Source organism: Carassius auratus, chromosome 21 (assembly GCF_003368295.1).
Source record: "Carassius auratus strain Wakin chromosome 21, ASM336829v1, whole genome shotgun sequence".
NCBI lineage: Eukaryota > Metazoa > Chordata > Actinopteri > Cypriniformes > Cyprinidae > Carassius > Carassius auratus.
In genome coordinates, this window is record NC_039263.1 from 19,452,709 (window position 1) to 19,469,821 (window position 17,113).

Consider the following 17,113-nt stretch of genomic DNA (forward strand, 5'->3'; position numbering starts at 1 on the left):
AAATGTATTACAGAAATGATTAGATATGTGTAACATGTTCAAGCAAAAACTGTGAGTGTAAATGCAATTAAGAAAAATAACATTTGAATGATAATTTTGACAGTCAAGACCCTTACGATTGCATTTTCATTCAATGTCCCGCAATGAATGTAGCAAAAATCAATGTGATACATATCGAATAATTTCTGTAATACATTTTCATTTTGCAACTTATAAAGCATTTTACATATTAAAACTAGTGTATGAAATGGCAAATGAAAATAATGTCATTTAATTTTCATTTTGAAACAAATGTTGCACAAATATACTGGAAAATGTAATTACAGAAATGCATTGCCATTTTACATTCCAAATTTAATATTGCTACCCATATGCTTCCATACGTAGCAATGTCCACGCATCTCCAACTTCCTTCATTGCTGAGGTAACGATGTTTCTAGGACATTGTCACTGGTGTGAAATCAAATGAAACCCACAATTATAACACCTCAACTTGCCCTCCATTAACTTAACATCAGGAAAGCTAGACGCGTAATGTCGGAAGTGCCTTCAAACTAAATCAAATAACGTTACTCCCAGAATTCAAGATATGAATTGGCCGTCTTGCTTTTTATAACATAAAGCAGCATCATAAGAGCAGTTTTCTCGAATATCAACACGATAGCAAGTTTATTTAATTGTTGTAGAGAATATCTCAGTAACATTTACAAGAATAAAATAAATTGGCCGGTTTGAACAAATCAGTTGTATGAAGGATTTGTTTTATTTTTAATTAATTTGATTAAAGAATTAAACCTGAAATATTACATACATTTAACAGGGTTATAAAAATACCCCAGGATAATACATTTCTTTGGTGCCTAAATAGTGAATGATTAAGACCACAGTCTAATCGTAATTGTCAAGCATTAAGAATATCTACTTGTTATTGCTCCTTGTGTCACATTAGCCACTGGATTAACTACAACTTGTAACTTGAAGGGAAAAAGAAAAAAAAAAAAAAGCAGAAACTTTCAAGAAAAGAAAAAAAATTCGAATTGAATACAAATGAGGTAGAATTGAATATGAATTTATTGAAAGGCCAATTATGCATGCATTTTCTAATATGATTCAGAATATCTAGAGTACTTTGACACCACATGCATATAGTTCACAATTATCATGGCAAAAGTTCAATTTCAGTCTTTAGAAGTATAAAAATATGCATAACCACAAACAGCTTAGACATTGCCATGAATAACCAAACTAGCACTCGAGGTGAACCGTCATTTAGAAGCATTAAGGTAAATTCAGATGATAAGCTTCAGTCTTTTCATTGATGTCAAAGGGCTGTCATTTTATTAAAGCAAGGCACATAAATGAACCATCGGTTTCAGAAAGGTGCTTTGAAAAAGACAGGAAATAAAGAAAGACTGTGTGAAAGAAACAAAACACGTGACAGCTCTCAATGCATTGCTTTTCTTGCACTCAGCTCACAAACATCGCCCACGAGTCCGACACTTAGAAATGAAACTAAAAATAAAACTGTACAATACTGAAAAAGTTCGAGAAGGAATGAGTTTATTCATCCTCCTCCTCAGCCTTCTTTTTCTTCTTTTTCTTTTTCTTCTCTGCCTGCGTCACATCAGCCTCAGGCTCCGCCTCCACAGTATCAATCTTCCTCTTCTTTTTCTTCTTGGAAGGCGTGGCCTCATCAACACCATTTGTCAAGACCCCCTCGTCCTCCGGTTCCTCCTCAGCCGCTGGTTTCTTTTTCTTTTTCTTCTTAATGGAATCCACGTTTTCCTGAATAACAGAGGAAACCATCAATACCATGTATGAAATATCAAACAAACATTAACGCCCTCAGAGATGATCATGTCCTGCTCACTTCAGTGATCAAACCCACAGAGTCGGGCCTGTCAATGGTCGGAGGAGCTTTGCTTTATGCATGACAGATATAAGACGGGTCCACAAGAAGGTCCCACCTCCAGTATAGTCATGCTACTTGTGCGGCATTTAACAATTATTGTTGAAAGCCCTGTGCTAAATGCCACAGATGAAGTGTAACTCATATGTACCTCAGCCTCGCCATTGGCTTTTTCCTCATCATCTCCTTCAGCTGTGGAGAGCGCTTCTAGTTTCCTCTTCTCACGCTTCTTTTTCTTCTTTTCTTTCTTCTCCAGCTTGCGCTTGATTTCGGCAGCTACCTCACTAGCCTGCGAGAAAGAAAAAAAATGTTAATCCATTTGCATTTGTACAAGCTTGGTAAAATATGAACTTTATAATGCTGTGTCAGGCTCATTAAATCAGTTTTCGCCTCCATGTAGGAGTCAGGAGAGAAGAGTCATCACCCACAGCACTTCCTCAAACTACAGTAACAATGATTCCCATTTAGAAACCTTGATAAACCGCACTTTAAAAAAGGCATTATAATCAAGCATTAAAAGCCCTATTTAGCCTTATGCTGCGTTGAAACCAAACGCGAATAGAGCATCAAATTTGCGTCTAGTTTGCCGCTTGAACATTTTGAATGCATTCGCGCGTCTAGAACGAAATAGACGAAATCTGCTTCTTGTGGGAGGGGCAAGTGCTAGGCATTTGTCTGTTTGCAAGATGGCGGATGTTGATCGAGCATTCGGGTCTTTTTCACTTTTTCCTTCACACGTCCTCTGAATAAACATTATCTCATTAGCGTAAAGTAGGTGTAGGCTATATTAGGGGAAAATAGTTGTAAAAAACGGCGGGAAGGCAGCGGGTCTATAAACATGTATGTGACCCAAAAGTTACGTTTATTTACAACACACTTTTCCAAGTGAGGTCCTTTTTATTCCTGAATAGCTCTGTTTGACTGCACACTGACAACAGAGTCATTCCTCCATGTTGAATGAGTGACTCCAGTGCAGGATCCTGATTGGTTAAGGCGGCACGAATTGACGCCAAAGTTAAAATTCTTCAACTCGGGCAGATCAAACGCGTAAATGCACAAAAGCACCATTCGCGCAAATCGTGCCAGACGCTCAATGAGGCAAATTCGCATCTACCGTGCCACGCTAAACACCTCATTCGCGCTACGAGACCTCCAGACGTGTCTTTATATCGACTAGTGGTGCTCCGATCGGCTGGTCGTTATGCGCATCTCTTCAGTAAAGCCGGTTTTCTAATCAGCGGTTAATTCCATCGGGTGCGTGATTTCACATAGAGCAGCTGTTACTACAGAGAGCCGTTGTTAACTGAGAAGATGCGCCAATAAACGCTGAAAATGAAGTGGATTTGCGCATCTTCTCTATTAACAATGGCTCTGTGTAGTAACAGCCGCTCGATGTGAAATCACGCTCCTGATGGAATTAACCACTGGTTAGAAAACCGGCTTTACTCACAAGATGCGCATAACGATTGGCCGATCGTGATCGGAGCACCCGTTACATCGACTTAACATCGAAATCATTCACGCCAGACGCTCGATTCACATTTGGTGTGAACGCAGCATTAGACAACATAATTCAATCCCAGAATGCATTACACACACACACAAAAAAAAAGGAAGTCCAAGGCATCCAAATATGCCTAGTATACAGTAGTTTGAATAATCCGTTCTCACCTGTGCAACAGCTTCTTTCATGACGTCCAGGTTCTTACGTGGCGCGTCTCCCGTCTCATAGAACGCCAGACGCTCTTCGACCTGGTCACGCAGCTTGTCACCGAACACACTGGTGGGAACGTCTGTGCAAACAGAATAAAATGTCAAGACAAGGACAAACGAGAACAACTAAAGAACACCAAAGTGTTTGACCCAGAGTTCTGCTCAGGATTAACATTTCAACAACCACTGAGGTGGGTTACTGTTGACGAAAAATAAAAGCATCATAGCAAGAACCAAGGAGCGGAAATGAACTAAATGAGACAATGGGATGCTCACCAGAAAAGCAGTCAATGCGTGATGCGATGGTACACTTGTTGGCCAGGTAACGAGAGATGCGACCCTTGTTCTTGGCAGCTGCACGCCCGATAAACGTTGAATGGAAAATGAGACCGTACTTTGGTGTGTTTCCTCTGGTCTTTAGTGCCCTAATTCACAGAGAAAGAAAAAAAAAAGTCCATCTACACCCCTGGGGCTCTAAAATGTTCAGCTGAAACCAAAAGTTCCTTTGTTTGGCTAGATATTTCTGGTTGCTGAACTTTTGGTGCAACACTACCAAAAATGACTGCAATACTTGAGAACTGCCCGGTCTCAACATCTTCAAATATATCTACCTCTCAAAACCCTCATCAGCTGCTCAGACTGGGGGGTACGTGAGATTGAGTGGGATCACTTTAGGGGGTGTTCACTGACACACCAAATCACCCACTCCTGCTACGCCCCGGCCCTGCCATCACTGCAGCTGTGTGAAACCCCAGCAGGGAAGGGGAGCCCCAGTACCTGAACAGGGCCTTCTCTGCCCCCAGAATCTGCACGGTGGAGGCTGGATATTTGGCTAGGTTTGTCAGGCTGCCGGCATGAGAAATGAGACGAGCACCAACCTGTTAATAGAAAATAGATGAGAAAACATCGAAACACACTAACTTGACACTTCTACAGAATTTAAGACAATTTAGAAAGGCTGTACTAACAAACAAGCAATTACAAGCCCATAAAATTAAAACTTTAAAAAGAAATACTCATGTCTTTAAAAATTTTCACATTGCTTTGAGTAAAAAAAAAAAAAAAAAAAAAGTACACAACATACTACAAAACACTTTAATGTGAAAGCACCCTCAAAAAAAATAAAATAATTTCAGACTATAAGTCGCACCTGAGTGTAAATCCCATCAGTCCAAAAATACGTCTTGAAAAAAAAAAAAAAAAAAAAAATCGTACTGGACTGCAAGTCACATTTATTTAGAACCAAGAAAAAAACATTACCGTCTTAAGGCCGCGAGAGGGCGCTCTATGTTTTCAGTGTAGACTACAGGAGCAATGAGTAGCATAGAGCGCCCTCTGGCGGCTGTAGAGTGTAATGTTTTCTCTTGGTTCATTTCCCTTAGTTAATGTCAAATTAATTTGGATAAATAAGTCGCACCTGACTATAAAGCGCAGTATCAGCCAAACTATGAAAAAAAAGTGTGACTTATAGTCCGGAAAATACAGAACATGCACAGATAAATCTCAAGAAACTTCCAGCAGATTTTACTCTGACATTGTCAAATTTTAATGCTCAAACATGGTAGGATACTCAATTCTTTTTCAAATGTTAATGTAATTTAATAAAATGTAAGCTGTCAGCTAAATTTTTCCAAATTAAGCTTAGTACAATATTATATGGTTACTGAATTATATATATATATATAAAAAAATAAGACAAACACCTACCACTTCACCAATGAGAGCCGCAAGATTTGGCGCCACCTGGCCCATTTTAGATCGCAGATACTCAGACAGTCCCTGTCTGTACTCCGTGAGAGACACTACTCGGCTGGAGAAACTCTCAATGTTGATCAAGTCAATAGGAGAGATGTCCATACCTTAAAAAAAAAAAATACACAAATTGATGAATAATCTTCCATAAATCACAGAAGCACTTACACTGGTTGAGGTAAAGTGACTGAGTGAAGTACGCTTGTTCAGTTCAGTGAGATATGCTGTCATCACATGGAATCAGTGGATTGACAGATTATAAAAACATCATAACATCCAAGACAAACTCACACCAAGCTAGGAGGACATCAGCGATCTTTGACCTACCCATAGAGCTGCGGGACGCGTCCAGGATGGCCTGAGCTTTGCCACTGTCCATTGTGATCTCCTCTATAGCTTCCAACATCTCCTCAGACAGTTCCTTCCTGTTCCCGATCAACTTGGCCAGCTTACAGTATGTACTGTTATCGTTAACTATCTTGATCAGCTCTGGGAAGTGATAGCCGTACCATTCACTGCACAGATAAAAAGAGATAGAAAGAAAGTTCTGATAAGAGTGCATATTTTGGGAATTATTTTTTGTGCGCGTGTTATTTTACTGTTTAAACAATAAGTTAAACCTTCAAGCTATTATTTTCATTTTGATGATCTACTAAACCATATCACGATTTAGGTTTTATTTCAGTTAATCTTGCATCCCCAAGTTACGCTTACTAGACACAAAACAACTTTGCCTTCCCACTCAAGGTCTATCTCCCCCCTCAGATTGTGTTCATTCCAGTCTGATGGACTAAACACTCCTGAGAAAGGACTTTACTGTCCCTCCGGTTCCTGTACAGCCAGTGCACTAGGGGGCGCTGTCTGTGGTAAGCATTAGGAGGCCTCTGTATTAAATCCAACTACAAACCCCAGAGGAAGAGCATCTTACCGCACACGCATTGAGAACGTGTTGATGTCTTTGTCCAGCTGATCGAGGAGGGCGATGGACTGGATGATCATGTTGTCTGCCCTGTTGACATTGAACTTGACTTTGGCTCTGGAGTAGCTGTGACCCAAACCCAGCTGAGCTTTGGACGCAGCCTGAGCGGTGAGGCCCTTGACCAGGGAATGGAAGTGCAGACGCACACCTGTCAATCACAAGCAGATGTGTGAGAAACAGTCACTGCTGGACTCATAAAACCACATTATTCTGGCCTGTCTGTTCAGATTTTCAGTATAAAGCATCAGAAAGATCAGGTGTTATAGGTGCATCATTACAGCAGGCTTTTGATAACATTTGGAAATAAGAATTTTTATATTAAATCAGGGGATTTCAAAACTTTTCCAAAGGGTACACAGAAAAAAAAAAAAATCTCAAAATAATAGTTTATATAGTATACTGCCTGTATATGAGGGTTATATATGGGATCCATGGCATCCAAAAGATTGAAAACCCCTGATTTAAACCATCATGCTCTGTGCTCACCTCTTAGGACTTCAGCTACAACGCCTCCAGTCTGAATGGACAGATTGAGCTCTTCTTGAAGCGCCGCCCCAAGTTTAGCATCCGAAACCCCCAGCATTGCCTTCTTTTTACCTCCGGACGGAAGGTTGGTCTCCAAGAACAACTTGAGATCTGCATGGACAACTCCTGTTGGGATCAGATTAGAGACGAGGTGTGAGTAATTGTAGGCTAGCATTTGTAAATCCACACTGTCAAGCCTCAGATGATCAGTTTGTAGGTATGCTGTCATCACAGTGTTTCAGGGGATTGACAGATTATAGGTACATCATTGCATCCAATAAACAGTTTAAAATAAGACCTTCGTCTCGCTTACCTTCTGAGACGGCATTGATGTTTTCCAGTGCACCCTGGGCGGATTTAAAGGGGAAGAATGCACTCAGTTTGATCACGCTACTGAATTTGCCAAGGTTTAGGACACTTTGCTCCACCTATTAAAAGACAAAAGAATTAGTCATTTAGAAGACACTTAGGTTTAAATTTTAATGCAACAATGAATGTAGTGATGGATCATTTCTTCTATATTCTGGCTATCATTTGAATGTAATGCACTGCACACTGATGAATTGTTTACAATATATAAAACATGCATTTATTTTATTATGTTGATTAAGTCTTTTTACAGATCCAATAGTTAGTGCAATCTAGGCATAGCACATATTTTTAATGGTACATTTATGAGCGGGATTTAAACAAAAACTTCTGTTTACCGGTCGAGATCTTCACATTGTGTTCGAGCACATTTAATTTCCTTAGTACTTCAATATACAAACCTGAGGTAGAAGCATCCCAATCTCCTCCACTTCTTTAACAGCGAATAACGCATATCCAGCTGCATGCTCGAACAACACGTGTAAAAGCACCTGAGACAGAGAGAGAAGGCGAGGTTACTGATCTGACCAAATACCATAAAACCACTACTTAAATCCAAAAGGGACAAAGTCCCAAATGCTTAATTTCTACATTAATAACCAAACAAGCAGTACATTACAACAGAATGCCGTGAATCTGATGGGGCTGCAGGTCAATACCAACACGTGCATGTAGCCCACATGGCGTTAGCGCCACCAGGTACAAAGCATCTGCTTAATTTTACGAATTTAATAAGATTCTTCAACATTGCGTAAGCAGAAGATAACAACAGTCGTTAATAAACTACCCCTGTTTGGATTTTATTGCATTAGAACTTGAAGCTGGAGAGTCACATTAGCATGGGTTAGCACAGACACACCACGTGTTTCTCCAGCGGATCAAATACTCAGCGAGTGCCACTTTTAAAACTGATCAACATCTCATAACACTGCGATCGGTACCAGGACATCGATCCTAAACACTAACGAGAGGTGAGTGAAACTCCAGAGTCCATTACATTGAATTTAATGGCTGTTGTGGCCTTTAAGATCACATTGAGGCCTAGTGTATCTGGATTCACCTTTTAATTTCTCAAACGGACTGCATTGATTGATTAAATGCAGCTTGTATTGTGCGATCGCATCATAATGGTGCTTAACAGACTCAAAACAACGGCAATAACAATAAAACGCAAAGATCTTAAATTTAAAACAATACTACAAACATGCACACTGGCCATTATAAAAGTCCGATTTTAAATACAATGCAATCGTGACATTCAAACCATAATGCAAAAACAGATTTGTTCATTTCTAAAGATTGTATAAAGAAACAATGAGGGTTTTTACCATGATTACTGATCTCGTGCGCCAAGCACGATGGTGCGTTCCGTTCCTTCGGATCAGTCGAAGAGGAAAGAAATCCGCATGCGCTTACAAGTACGAAACCCACATGATGTAGTCCCGCACCCTATCGCGAGAGTTCACAAGTTACTTATTTTGCGGGAAATCGTGAATGTGTGCGCCACATGTTGAGGAGCTTGGAAGTGCAAAATGCGTGGCACAGTGGATATTATGTTTGCAGAAAGAATGCATTACAGAGTAGAGCAGGAATATTATTAAGGAATTAAGACAAAGTATGTGGCATAAACAATACACATACCGGTATTTATTATTGACAAAAGGTACCATCACTGAATAGTGTGTAAATCAAGGATAATTCATATTTTAAGCCAAAAGACATCCTAAAAAAAGTCCAAGATTTGGGGTGGCTGGTTTTAGGCAAATTTCTTTGGATTCAGTTCATTAGAGAATGTTAAAGAATCATAATTGGTGTGAAGTTTTGATGCAAAAAGGTCACAATAAAATACAATTAAATTGGATGATTAAAAAATAATTGTAATTGACAAAAAAATATATACCAACATTAAATGGAGTCTAAATGTATACCCATGTATATGGTGTATGGGGTGTATATGTAATTTGTATAGAATTTAAAACCACAGGTTTTGAGAAAATGAGTGGTTGTCCCAAGTTATGGGGTGTTTTAGGCAAATCCAGTAAAAAAAAAAAAAAGGTAATAAAACAATACAGTGGATTACTATATATATATATCTATCTATCTATCTATATGTGTATATATATATATATATATATATATATATATATATATATATATATATATATATATATATATATATATATATACGTCTGAACTGATACAATGTTTTTGATTTATATACATATATATTTATATATATATATATATATATATATATATATATATATATAAATCAAAAACATTGTATCAGTTCAGACGTTCAGTAGATTGTCAAAAAAATGTAATTGTTCTATTATATTGATATAGTTGAGGTCTGTGAGGTGCCACAGGCCAAAATCCTGATTTGAAGTGTTGGGATAGACCATTTATTTAAATAAAGTTTTTTGTTAATTTTATTAAGATTGAGCATATTTTATATGTCTCAAAAGCTAAATATGTGCTTCTCTGTAATCTGATTAAGCTGTACAGTATTCTTCGTCCTGCGAGCATTGTGCATAAAATGTGACTGTGAGTGTTTCAGAGGGACAAATTGCCAAAATATATATTGATGCTGGAAACATTTCAAGAGTTATGACGGGAAACAGTTCTGACTTAACACTCATCGATCCACTAATTATCAGACAAATGTGCCATAATGCACCACCCACAGCAATAAATACCAGTGTTGAATTTATTTTAAAAAGAGCAGTTTGAATTTATGACTATATATATCCACATCAATGGGGAATGTAGAGTGCTCTGAAACAACAAAACACACAAAAACACTTAATAGTTACACTTATTGTGGGCTTACATACAAAAACATAACTATATCATGACAAACACAAAGTCTAAAGTGACTACAACCAAGTTATGTCAAGTCCTAGTAGTGTCTCATGTCTCCATGGACAAGGTGGAGGAGTTTATGAAAACATACGTCAGAGATAATACGTGGGTTCCTATAAAGCGGACTGCTCTCTGACCACTGACAGAAACATAAACACCCGTCACAGAGGCCACCCTATGCTGTACAAAGGTACAACTCTCATTCGTCCAGATTTGATCCTGTCTCTCATTCTCTTTGCTGTGTGTCACAACTGGAACTCGTTATCAGTGAAACATGACCATTACACTATGTAATCGGCCATGTTGTGTTTAATACTTGCTGATTTGTGTTTTTATGTCACCTGAAGATGCGCAGAGCAGTTACAAGATGTCTGATGCTGGTGTGTGTTGTTGCTCTTCTGGCCGAGCAGGCAGAGGGACACATCGCTTTCTTCAGCCCTAAAGAGATGAGAGAGCTCAAGGTGAGGAGGCCTTCGGCATCCTTAGGACCATTCATTTAACCTCCAATTGAACCGAGAACAAAGTAATTGTGTTTCTTCATCTTTAACAGGAGAAGGAGGGAAGGAAGGATGCTGATCTAAGAGCAGAGGGGGTCTTTATTGATGAAATGTCTCCAGATGGAGATGAGTCAGTGGTGAGGAATCCCTGCATGTTTTTAATGAATTTCATATTAAATGATTTACGCAATGTTTTTAAGCTGTTAACTGGTTTGTTTCAATCTGAAGGGCCAGCCTGTGGAAATAGGACTGAAGCTGACTGCTAAAAAGGGCCAGATCGGATCTGCTTTTGGTAAGATGCTGCAGAGCATCATAGAAGAGCCAGAGACCGGTAAGAAGCACACAGTAAAATCTTTCTGTTTTTCTTGTATACACAGACCATGCTAATATTTGTGCTCTGTTTTGACAGTGAAATAAGACCAGCATTTTTATCTGCATTCTTTGACTATTGCAGCCTGATGATTCAACATTTGTTGCAAGCACACGTTTTGTCTACGAATGTAATAAAATTTAAATAAAAATAAATTGCATGCAAATTCAGTTTCTTGTCATACATATATATATATATATATATATATATATATATATATATATATATATATATATATATATATATATATATATATATATATATATATATATATATATATGTATATATATATATATACACAGTATTGTAACTCTGGTATTGTCTCAAACTGGATTTAAACGGTTAAAACAACATGCTAAATTAATATTTTAATTTTTATACTCTTATTTTGCCTCTACATTTAAATACTTTGTTTCCAGTGATACTAGATTAAAACATACTGTCATTTAATATACCAAATGGTTATTGTAAAATCATGCTTTACATTTTACTATGAAACCTTGCAATGTGCACTGCAGAAGACTCACCAAGGCTACATTGATTTGATCCAAACTGCAGTAAAATCAGTAACATTGTGTAATATTAATACAATTTAAAATATTTAAAAATGTAATTTCTTCCTGTGATGGCAAATCTGAGTTTTCAGCAGCCATTACTCTAGTCTTCAGTGTCACATGATCCTGCTAGTTATGTTCGTGGAAACATAGTGCTTTTTCAGGATTATTTGATGTATATGTCTATCAGCTTAATGCATACTTTCTGAATAAAATTATTCCCTTAAGAAATCATACTGACTCCAGACTTTTGACCGATCAGATGACATAAGATGACATAGAGCATATGTATATGTGTGAGTTAAATGTTCACAGTGTTTTCAGTATGTCTTCTATAGTGTCAGGTTGAGTGAAAGTCAACATGTGCTCCTAAATCTGGACATACTTTGTTAGTTATAGAAGCATTAGCTGGTATTTTATTGCAAAACTCTTTATAGCCAATAGAGAACATCTGTTAAAACCTTTAGATGTTTCTACAGCATGAATTCACATCACATTAAAAAAAAAATTCTTCATCAGCCTTCATTCTTTGTCTTATTGCATAAGTTTGAGATAATTAACTAGCACATTACAGAAGGTAACAGAAAAAGCATCACAACTGAAAAAAACAGCTCCCTGTAAAAGCAATGAATGAGTATTTATATGTTCTTCATTCAAAGAGGGTTTGAACAATATTTTCTGCTCTATCAAAAAAGATTAACATTACGACAATAAGTAACAGCTGTGTCTAATTTTGAGTGAGCTTGTGAAACAGTAAGTATTGGGCAAACATTATATTTCCTTTGGTTTCTCACATAAAGCTTTAAAAGACTTGGAATGTCATATGGACAGCTTATGTGACAAGTATGGTCTGTTCTGAGATCCGCAAAGAAATAAACATAAGAAACAATCCACACATGTTCGGATGAGGGTAAATGAATCGTGATAGAACATTTGAACGGTCTCTTTAAGGTTTGGCAGTCAGTCTCTCACAAAACTCATATTCCTTCACCCCAAGAGCAGGATCTCTGGCAGCGGGTGCTGGTAAGACCAGGGAACAGTCACTGTCAAAGTATTTTCCACTTATTCCTTCTGCTTCCTCAGACACTGCACAGTATATTGGACTGAAAGACCCTTGTTCGGCAGTCTATGGTGGAAAAAATGCATAAACACATAAAGTTAAAATATCCTGCTGAATATTTCTTATAGGCCTATATTGTATTAAACAGGTGTCATGTCATAAATCTTATTTGCTGCTTTTAAAAGTCTTGTGGGTCTTTTCTAGTATTTAAATGTGATGTAAGAATCTGGTTGCAAGTTTAGACTTTTAATTTCACTCCTTCCACGAAATCTGGCCATTTCTGCTTCTCGGTAAAGTATCACTATTGTTACTCTCGTTCTTTCTAGTTTATCTTCCTTTCTTTAGTAGCAATCAATGGCAATGAGCATCTGTGATGCATAAAGATGTAGAAAAGCTCCCTTGCACAGTTGAACTTCTGGAGTGTTTGACCTTGTTCCAGAATCACAGTCAAAACAAACACATTTTATCCACCTACTATGGAAACCAGTGCACTAATTTAGCACAGAAGAGTTGACAGGAAGCAGTTGTTGATATGAAATGTTTCATGTTGTTTACATTGATTTGATTGATAGTAGACTCACTTTGAAGAAGAAAAAGCCAACCAAGTTGAAGAGGAATCGGATGATGAAGTTGTAGTTTCTCATTACGTCTGTCATAACAACACCTGGATGCAGAGAGTTTGCTGTCACGCCTGAAACACACACAAACCATGGTCAGAACGGAGAAAAAACGAAGCACTTTCTCAACTTTCCAACCTTTAAATGTTCGTTTTTCAACATCATTTCCAGTCATAATTTTCCGTTTTGTTTGTGAAGAATTTCAAAACATTCAGTGGAGTCAGACATGCTCTTTTCACATCTCAAAGTACTTCATGGAAATTCAATAACAATTTGTAGAGACTGAGAATGAAAAAAACGAAAACAGAGTTTTGTCTTTGTATCGCTTCAATTCTCTGCAGAAAATGATCTGGTTTACACACATCTCGAGTATGAATGCAAAAAGATAACACATAGACTCACAGCCCACTTTTTATAGTATGTAAAAAGATACACTGAAGGACAGATTAGGATCTTTGAGCCAATCATGTTGCTCAGTGCACATCACCCCGTAACACATGCACATCTCATGCACATTACATGGAAGATATCTGGAAACTCTCAAAACTCCCCTTCCCTGGTACACAGTTTCCCCTTAAATGTTGTTTTCAACCTAAAGCAGTTACGTGCACAAGTAAAATAACTCAATGTCCGTATGGACTAAATATACTACCTTGATTATTGTGTTAAAAAAGTTACTTAAATGAGACTAATGCAATCAATGCAAGATTAACAAAACTAAACATTTCTATAACACTATTAAAATCTCTGACTTATAATTGCATATACTGTACTTTGGTACTGCACTGTACCTTAGGATTACATTTCACCTCATGTTAACAAGAAATAATTGAGATGGTCTCATTTGAGATTTTTCTTTCCTACTGTATTATGTCTTATTTTTCTTTCCTGTGTGACCCACTCACAAATTAATTTATAAGAGAGTTTAAAGAGTGTGCAGATGTCAGATCGAATCATCGAAATGACTAGGACTTTCTGCTCATTTTTAATGGCAGCAGTAGACAGTCAGTATAATGAGTTGTGGTTTGGACATGTACCTGTGCCCTGAAGCCTACGTGCCAACTCGTTTGTCCAGATGACATTGTGCAGCTTGGTGTGGTTATACGTAGCATCCATCACATGATTTAGATTGGAATCGCAGAAATGTTCAAAGTTTAGCTCACCCCTCCAGTGAGTCATAGATGAAACATTTACAATGCGAGCTGGTGCTGATTTCTTCAAAAGGTCTGTGTGACAATAAAAAGAAAGAAGGCCTTACGTCCAGAATCCAGATGTGTCTTTTCTAAGCAATAGTTTATCCAGGCCATTTAAGATGTAAATGAGTTAGTTTATTTCATCAGAACAGATTTGGAGAAATTCAGCATTACATCACTTGCTCACCAATGAATCCTCTGCAGTGAATGGGTGCCGTCAGAATGAGTCTGAACAGCTGATAAAACATCATAATAATCCACACCACTCCAGTCCATCTATTAACATATTGTGAAAAGCTGTGTGTTTGTAGTAATTAAATCCCTGATTAAGGGATTTGACGTTAAACCATTGTTTCCGGCTAAAATATGAGTCTTCTATCCATAATATTTCTTTCTCCAGTGAACATCTCGTCTGAATCAGGAGAGTGATATGGCCAAATCAAGCACCGCTTACAAGCCAGATCTATGTTAATGTTAAAGATTAGAGAAATAAAAATTTGAGAAATAATTATTACAGATAGAGAACTCAGATTTTGTTTAGAAGCCATGGTTTAAAGTTATATGCCTTAATGATGAATTTGTTTCTTACAACCTCACATCTTTTCAGTTTATAAGATTAATCGATGAACTGGAGTTATTGTGGATTACTTGTGGATCGTTGTGATTTTTTAAAAATCATGATTTAGACTCTCATTCACAGCAGAGGATCCACTGGTGAGCAAGTGATGATACATTTCGTCCCCTTGGAATTATAAGGTTCTATTTGCGTTCTGAGTAGTTTTGAGATATTGAGCTTTAAAGTTTTTGTATTCCATAGACTTCTGTAGATAGAACCTTTTTGTTTTTTCAATAAGAAATCCCAAAATGTACACAACTTAAAATAAAACATCACATAATGTAAATAAATTGTCACAGAATAAGAATATGTGAATAACTAAATTTTGACAAAAATGACAGATAGAACCTTATAATTCCAAGAGGACGATTTCTCAAAATGTGTTCTAATGAAGAAATATTTTAGATGGCTTAAAGGTGAATACATTTTCAGCAAATTCTCATTTATGGGTGAACCATTTCTTTAAGATATATATATATATATATATATTAGCAATGAGAATGGAAATGTTGACTGACCTAAAAGCAAACTGGTGAGTAGAAATGGGCCAACGTGGTTGGTTGCAAAAGTGATTTCCAAGCCATCTGCAGTGATCTTACTGGGTAAGCCTGTAGGTGTGAACAAACCATGGTTTGTTTAGATACATAAATGAAAATATGAGAGATAGACAGAGAGAGACGGCCGTTCCACCTGAGGCCCCTGCATTATTGACCAGGATATGCAAGTCTTTCTCTTCCTCCAAGATCTGTGTTGCAAACTTTCGGACAGATTCTAGCGATGAGGTGTCAAGCTGACGCAGATGTACGTTCTGGTTCCCAGTTCTTTCTCTGATTTCCTGCAGCGCTGCAGTCCCGCGATCCTTGTTCCGGCATGCCAAGATCACCCGCGCCCCACGACGAGCAAAGTCCAGGGCGATGAACTTCCCAATACCTAGCAGATAACAAGAGGTGAATGACACAGCAGGGAATAAGAAAGTGAGCAATTATGACTTAACAGAATTATGTATGACTTTATGCAATACAATATACGCCAAATCTGTTTGAAATGTAACTTATATTTTATCATCATCATATCAAACTCAAATTAAGCTCCCACTTTCAAATGAAAAATGTCAATATAACCCCAAACCTTTTTTATTTGAGCAATTCTATACAGAATCATTTTATAATAAATATATTCACATGAATTCTCCCCGTCTAATTTTGTTTCTCTTTATATATATATATATTCTCTATTGTATTTGTCAATTTTTATTTTTTTAATTCTCCGAGGAATAATCTGAGCCAAATTAACTAAGCATTCAACCACTGACTGAACGAAAGCATTTTTTCGTTTATGAACCCCATACCTAAACCAGTTACTCCAGGCGCACACATCTGGGACACATTATCACGAGCCTGCTTGCAAGTTTAACCAGTTTTTAGCGAGACAGAGCGGCTTCACGACTTAACAAACAGCAAACAAGTTTAGGCTTTATATACATGAAACATGTCTTGAACTTTTCTTGAACTTGAAATTAATTTTCGCCACAATATTTGTAGTTTCACCATGGACTCTGCCTATGTGTTACTAGTCTTCAGTGTATAAAGTGTCTTGCGTAAATGTACCCAACCGTTTATTTGCTCACCACGATAAGTTAAAATATCTTTAATTAAAAAAAAAAATCCTCACCCGTATTAGCTCCAGTGACGATCGCAGTTTTTCCGTTTAACTTCACAGGACAAGCGCTCGGGTTCCACAAAGCTTTCCGCTGCGCGCGCACAATTATGGCCAGGATCGCCGTTGAAACCATCCATAACGGATGGGAATAAATGTCACTCCACTCCCAGTTCATTTATTAAGTCTGCGTGCCTCCGATGAAATCCTCGGTTTACTTAAAAGTGACACTGTGTTAAAGCTTTATAAAGCATATCCGAGTGACCCTGGCACGAATGCGCAGTATGCGCGCGCACAGGGCAAAGGCTATAAAAGCACAGCTTGAGCCTGTTCCCGTCATTCACTCAGAGTGAACGCAGACTGAGTCTTGATGTTTCCATTCGGCACATAAATGCTGGTACAAGAATAGAAGAAGATAAAATGATATTAAAGGACAAA

The 17,113-nt window shown here is 37.6% G+C and overlaps 2 protein-coding genes and 1 non-coding gene across 3 annotated transcripts; all 3 read right to left on the bottom strand.

The window, feature by feature from the left end:
* Positions 1-1,053: 1,053 nt before the first annotated feature.
* On the bottom strand, positions 1,054-8,724 carry nop56 (NOP56 ribonucleoprotein homolog). The gene is made up of 12 exons (XM_026196568.1): positions 8,576-8,724; positions 7,649-7,738; positions 7,192-7,306; positions 6,840-7,004; positions 6,303-6,501; positions 5,702-5,889; positions 5,330-5,481; positions 4,400-4,500; positions 3,899-4,047; positions 3,581-3,702; positions 2,061-2,198; positions 1,054-1,785 (listed from the first exon to the last, which is right to left on the bottom strand). Exons 1-12 carry the CDS (start codon positions 8,576-8,578, stop codon positions 1,561-1,563), a joined length of 1,647 nt encoding a protein of 548 aa, XP_026052353.1. The 5' UTR covers positions 8,579-8,724; the 3' UTR covers positions 1,054-1,560.
* Positions 2,272-2,338, bottom strand: LOC113039250 (small nucleolar RNA SNORD57). The gene has a single exon (XR_003274923.1). It is a non-coding gene; the product is annotated as a small nucleolar RNA SNORD57 (small nucleolar RNA).
* Positions 8,725-11,922: 3,198 nt separating the features above from the next.
* Positions 11,923-16,994, bottom strand: zgc:64106 (retinol dehydrogenase 12). The gene is made up of 6 exons (XM_026196570.1): positions 16,691-16,994; positions 15,710-15,949; positions 15,538-15,627; positions 14,248-14,436; positions 13,175-13,284; positions 11,923-12,659 (listed from the first exon to the last, which is right to left on the bottom strand). The coding sequence occupies exons 1-6, from the start codon at positions 16,851-16,853 to the stop codon at positions 12,480-12,482; spliced, it is 972 nt and encodes a 323-aa protein (XP_026052355.1). The 5' UTR covers positions 16,854-16,994; the 3' UTR covers positions 11,923-12,479.
* Between the last annotated feature and the right edge of the window lie 119 nt (positions 16,995-17,113).

Coding starts and splice junctions, on each gene's coding strand:
- nop56 (XM_026196568.1), bottom strand. Junction 6,502..6,839: donor TGTAGCTGAAGTCCTAAGAG/GTGAGCACAGAG, acceptor TGTGATTGACAG/GTGTGCGTCTGCACTTCCAT. Junction 1,786..2,060: donor AAGCCAATGGCGAGGCTGAG/GTACATATGAGT, acceptor TCTGTTATTCAG/GAAAACGTGGATTCCATTAA.
- zgc:64106 (XM_026196570.1), bottom strand. CDS start 16,853: ATGAACTGGGAGTGGAGTGACATTTATTCCCATCCGTTATGGATGGTT. Junction 15,950..16,690: donor CGTCACTGGAGCTAATACGG/GTGAGGATTTTT, acceptor GTTATCTGCTAG/GTATTGGGAAGTTCATCGCC. Junction 12,660..13,174: donor TTGGCTTTTTCTTCTTCAAA/GTGAGTCTACTA, acceptor TTTCCACCATAG/ACTGCCGAACAAGGGTCTTT.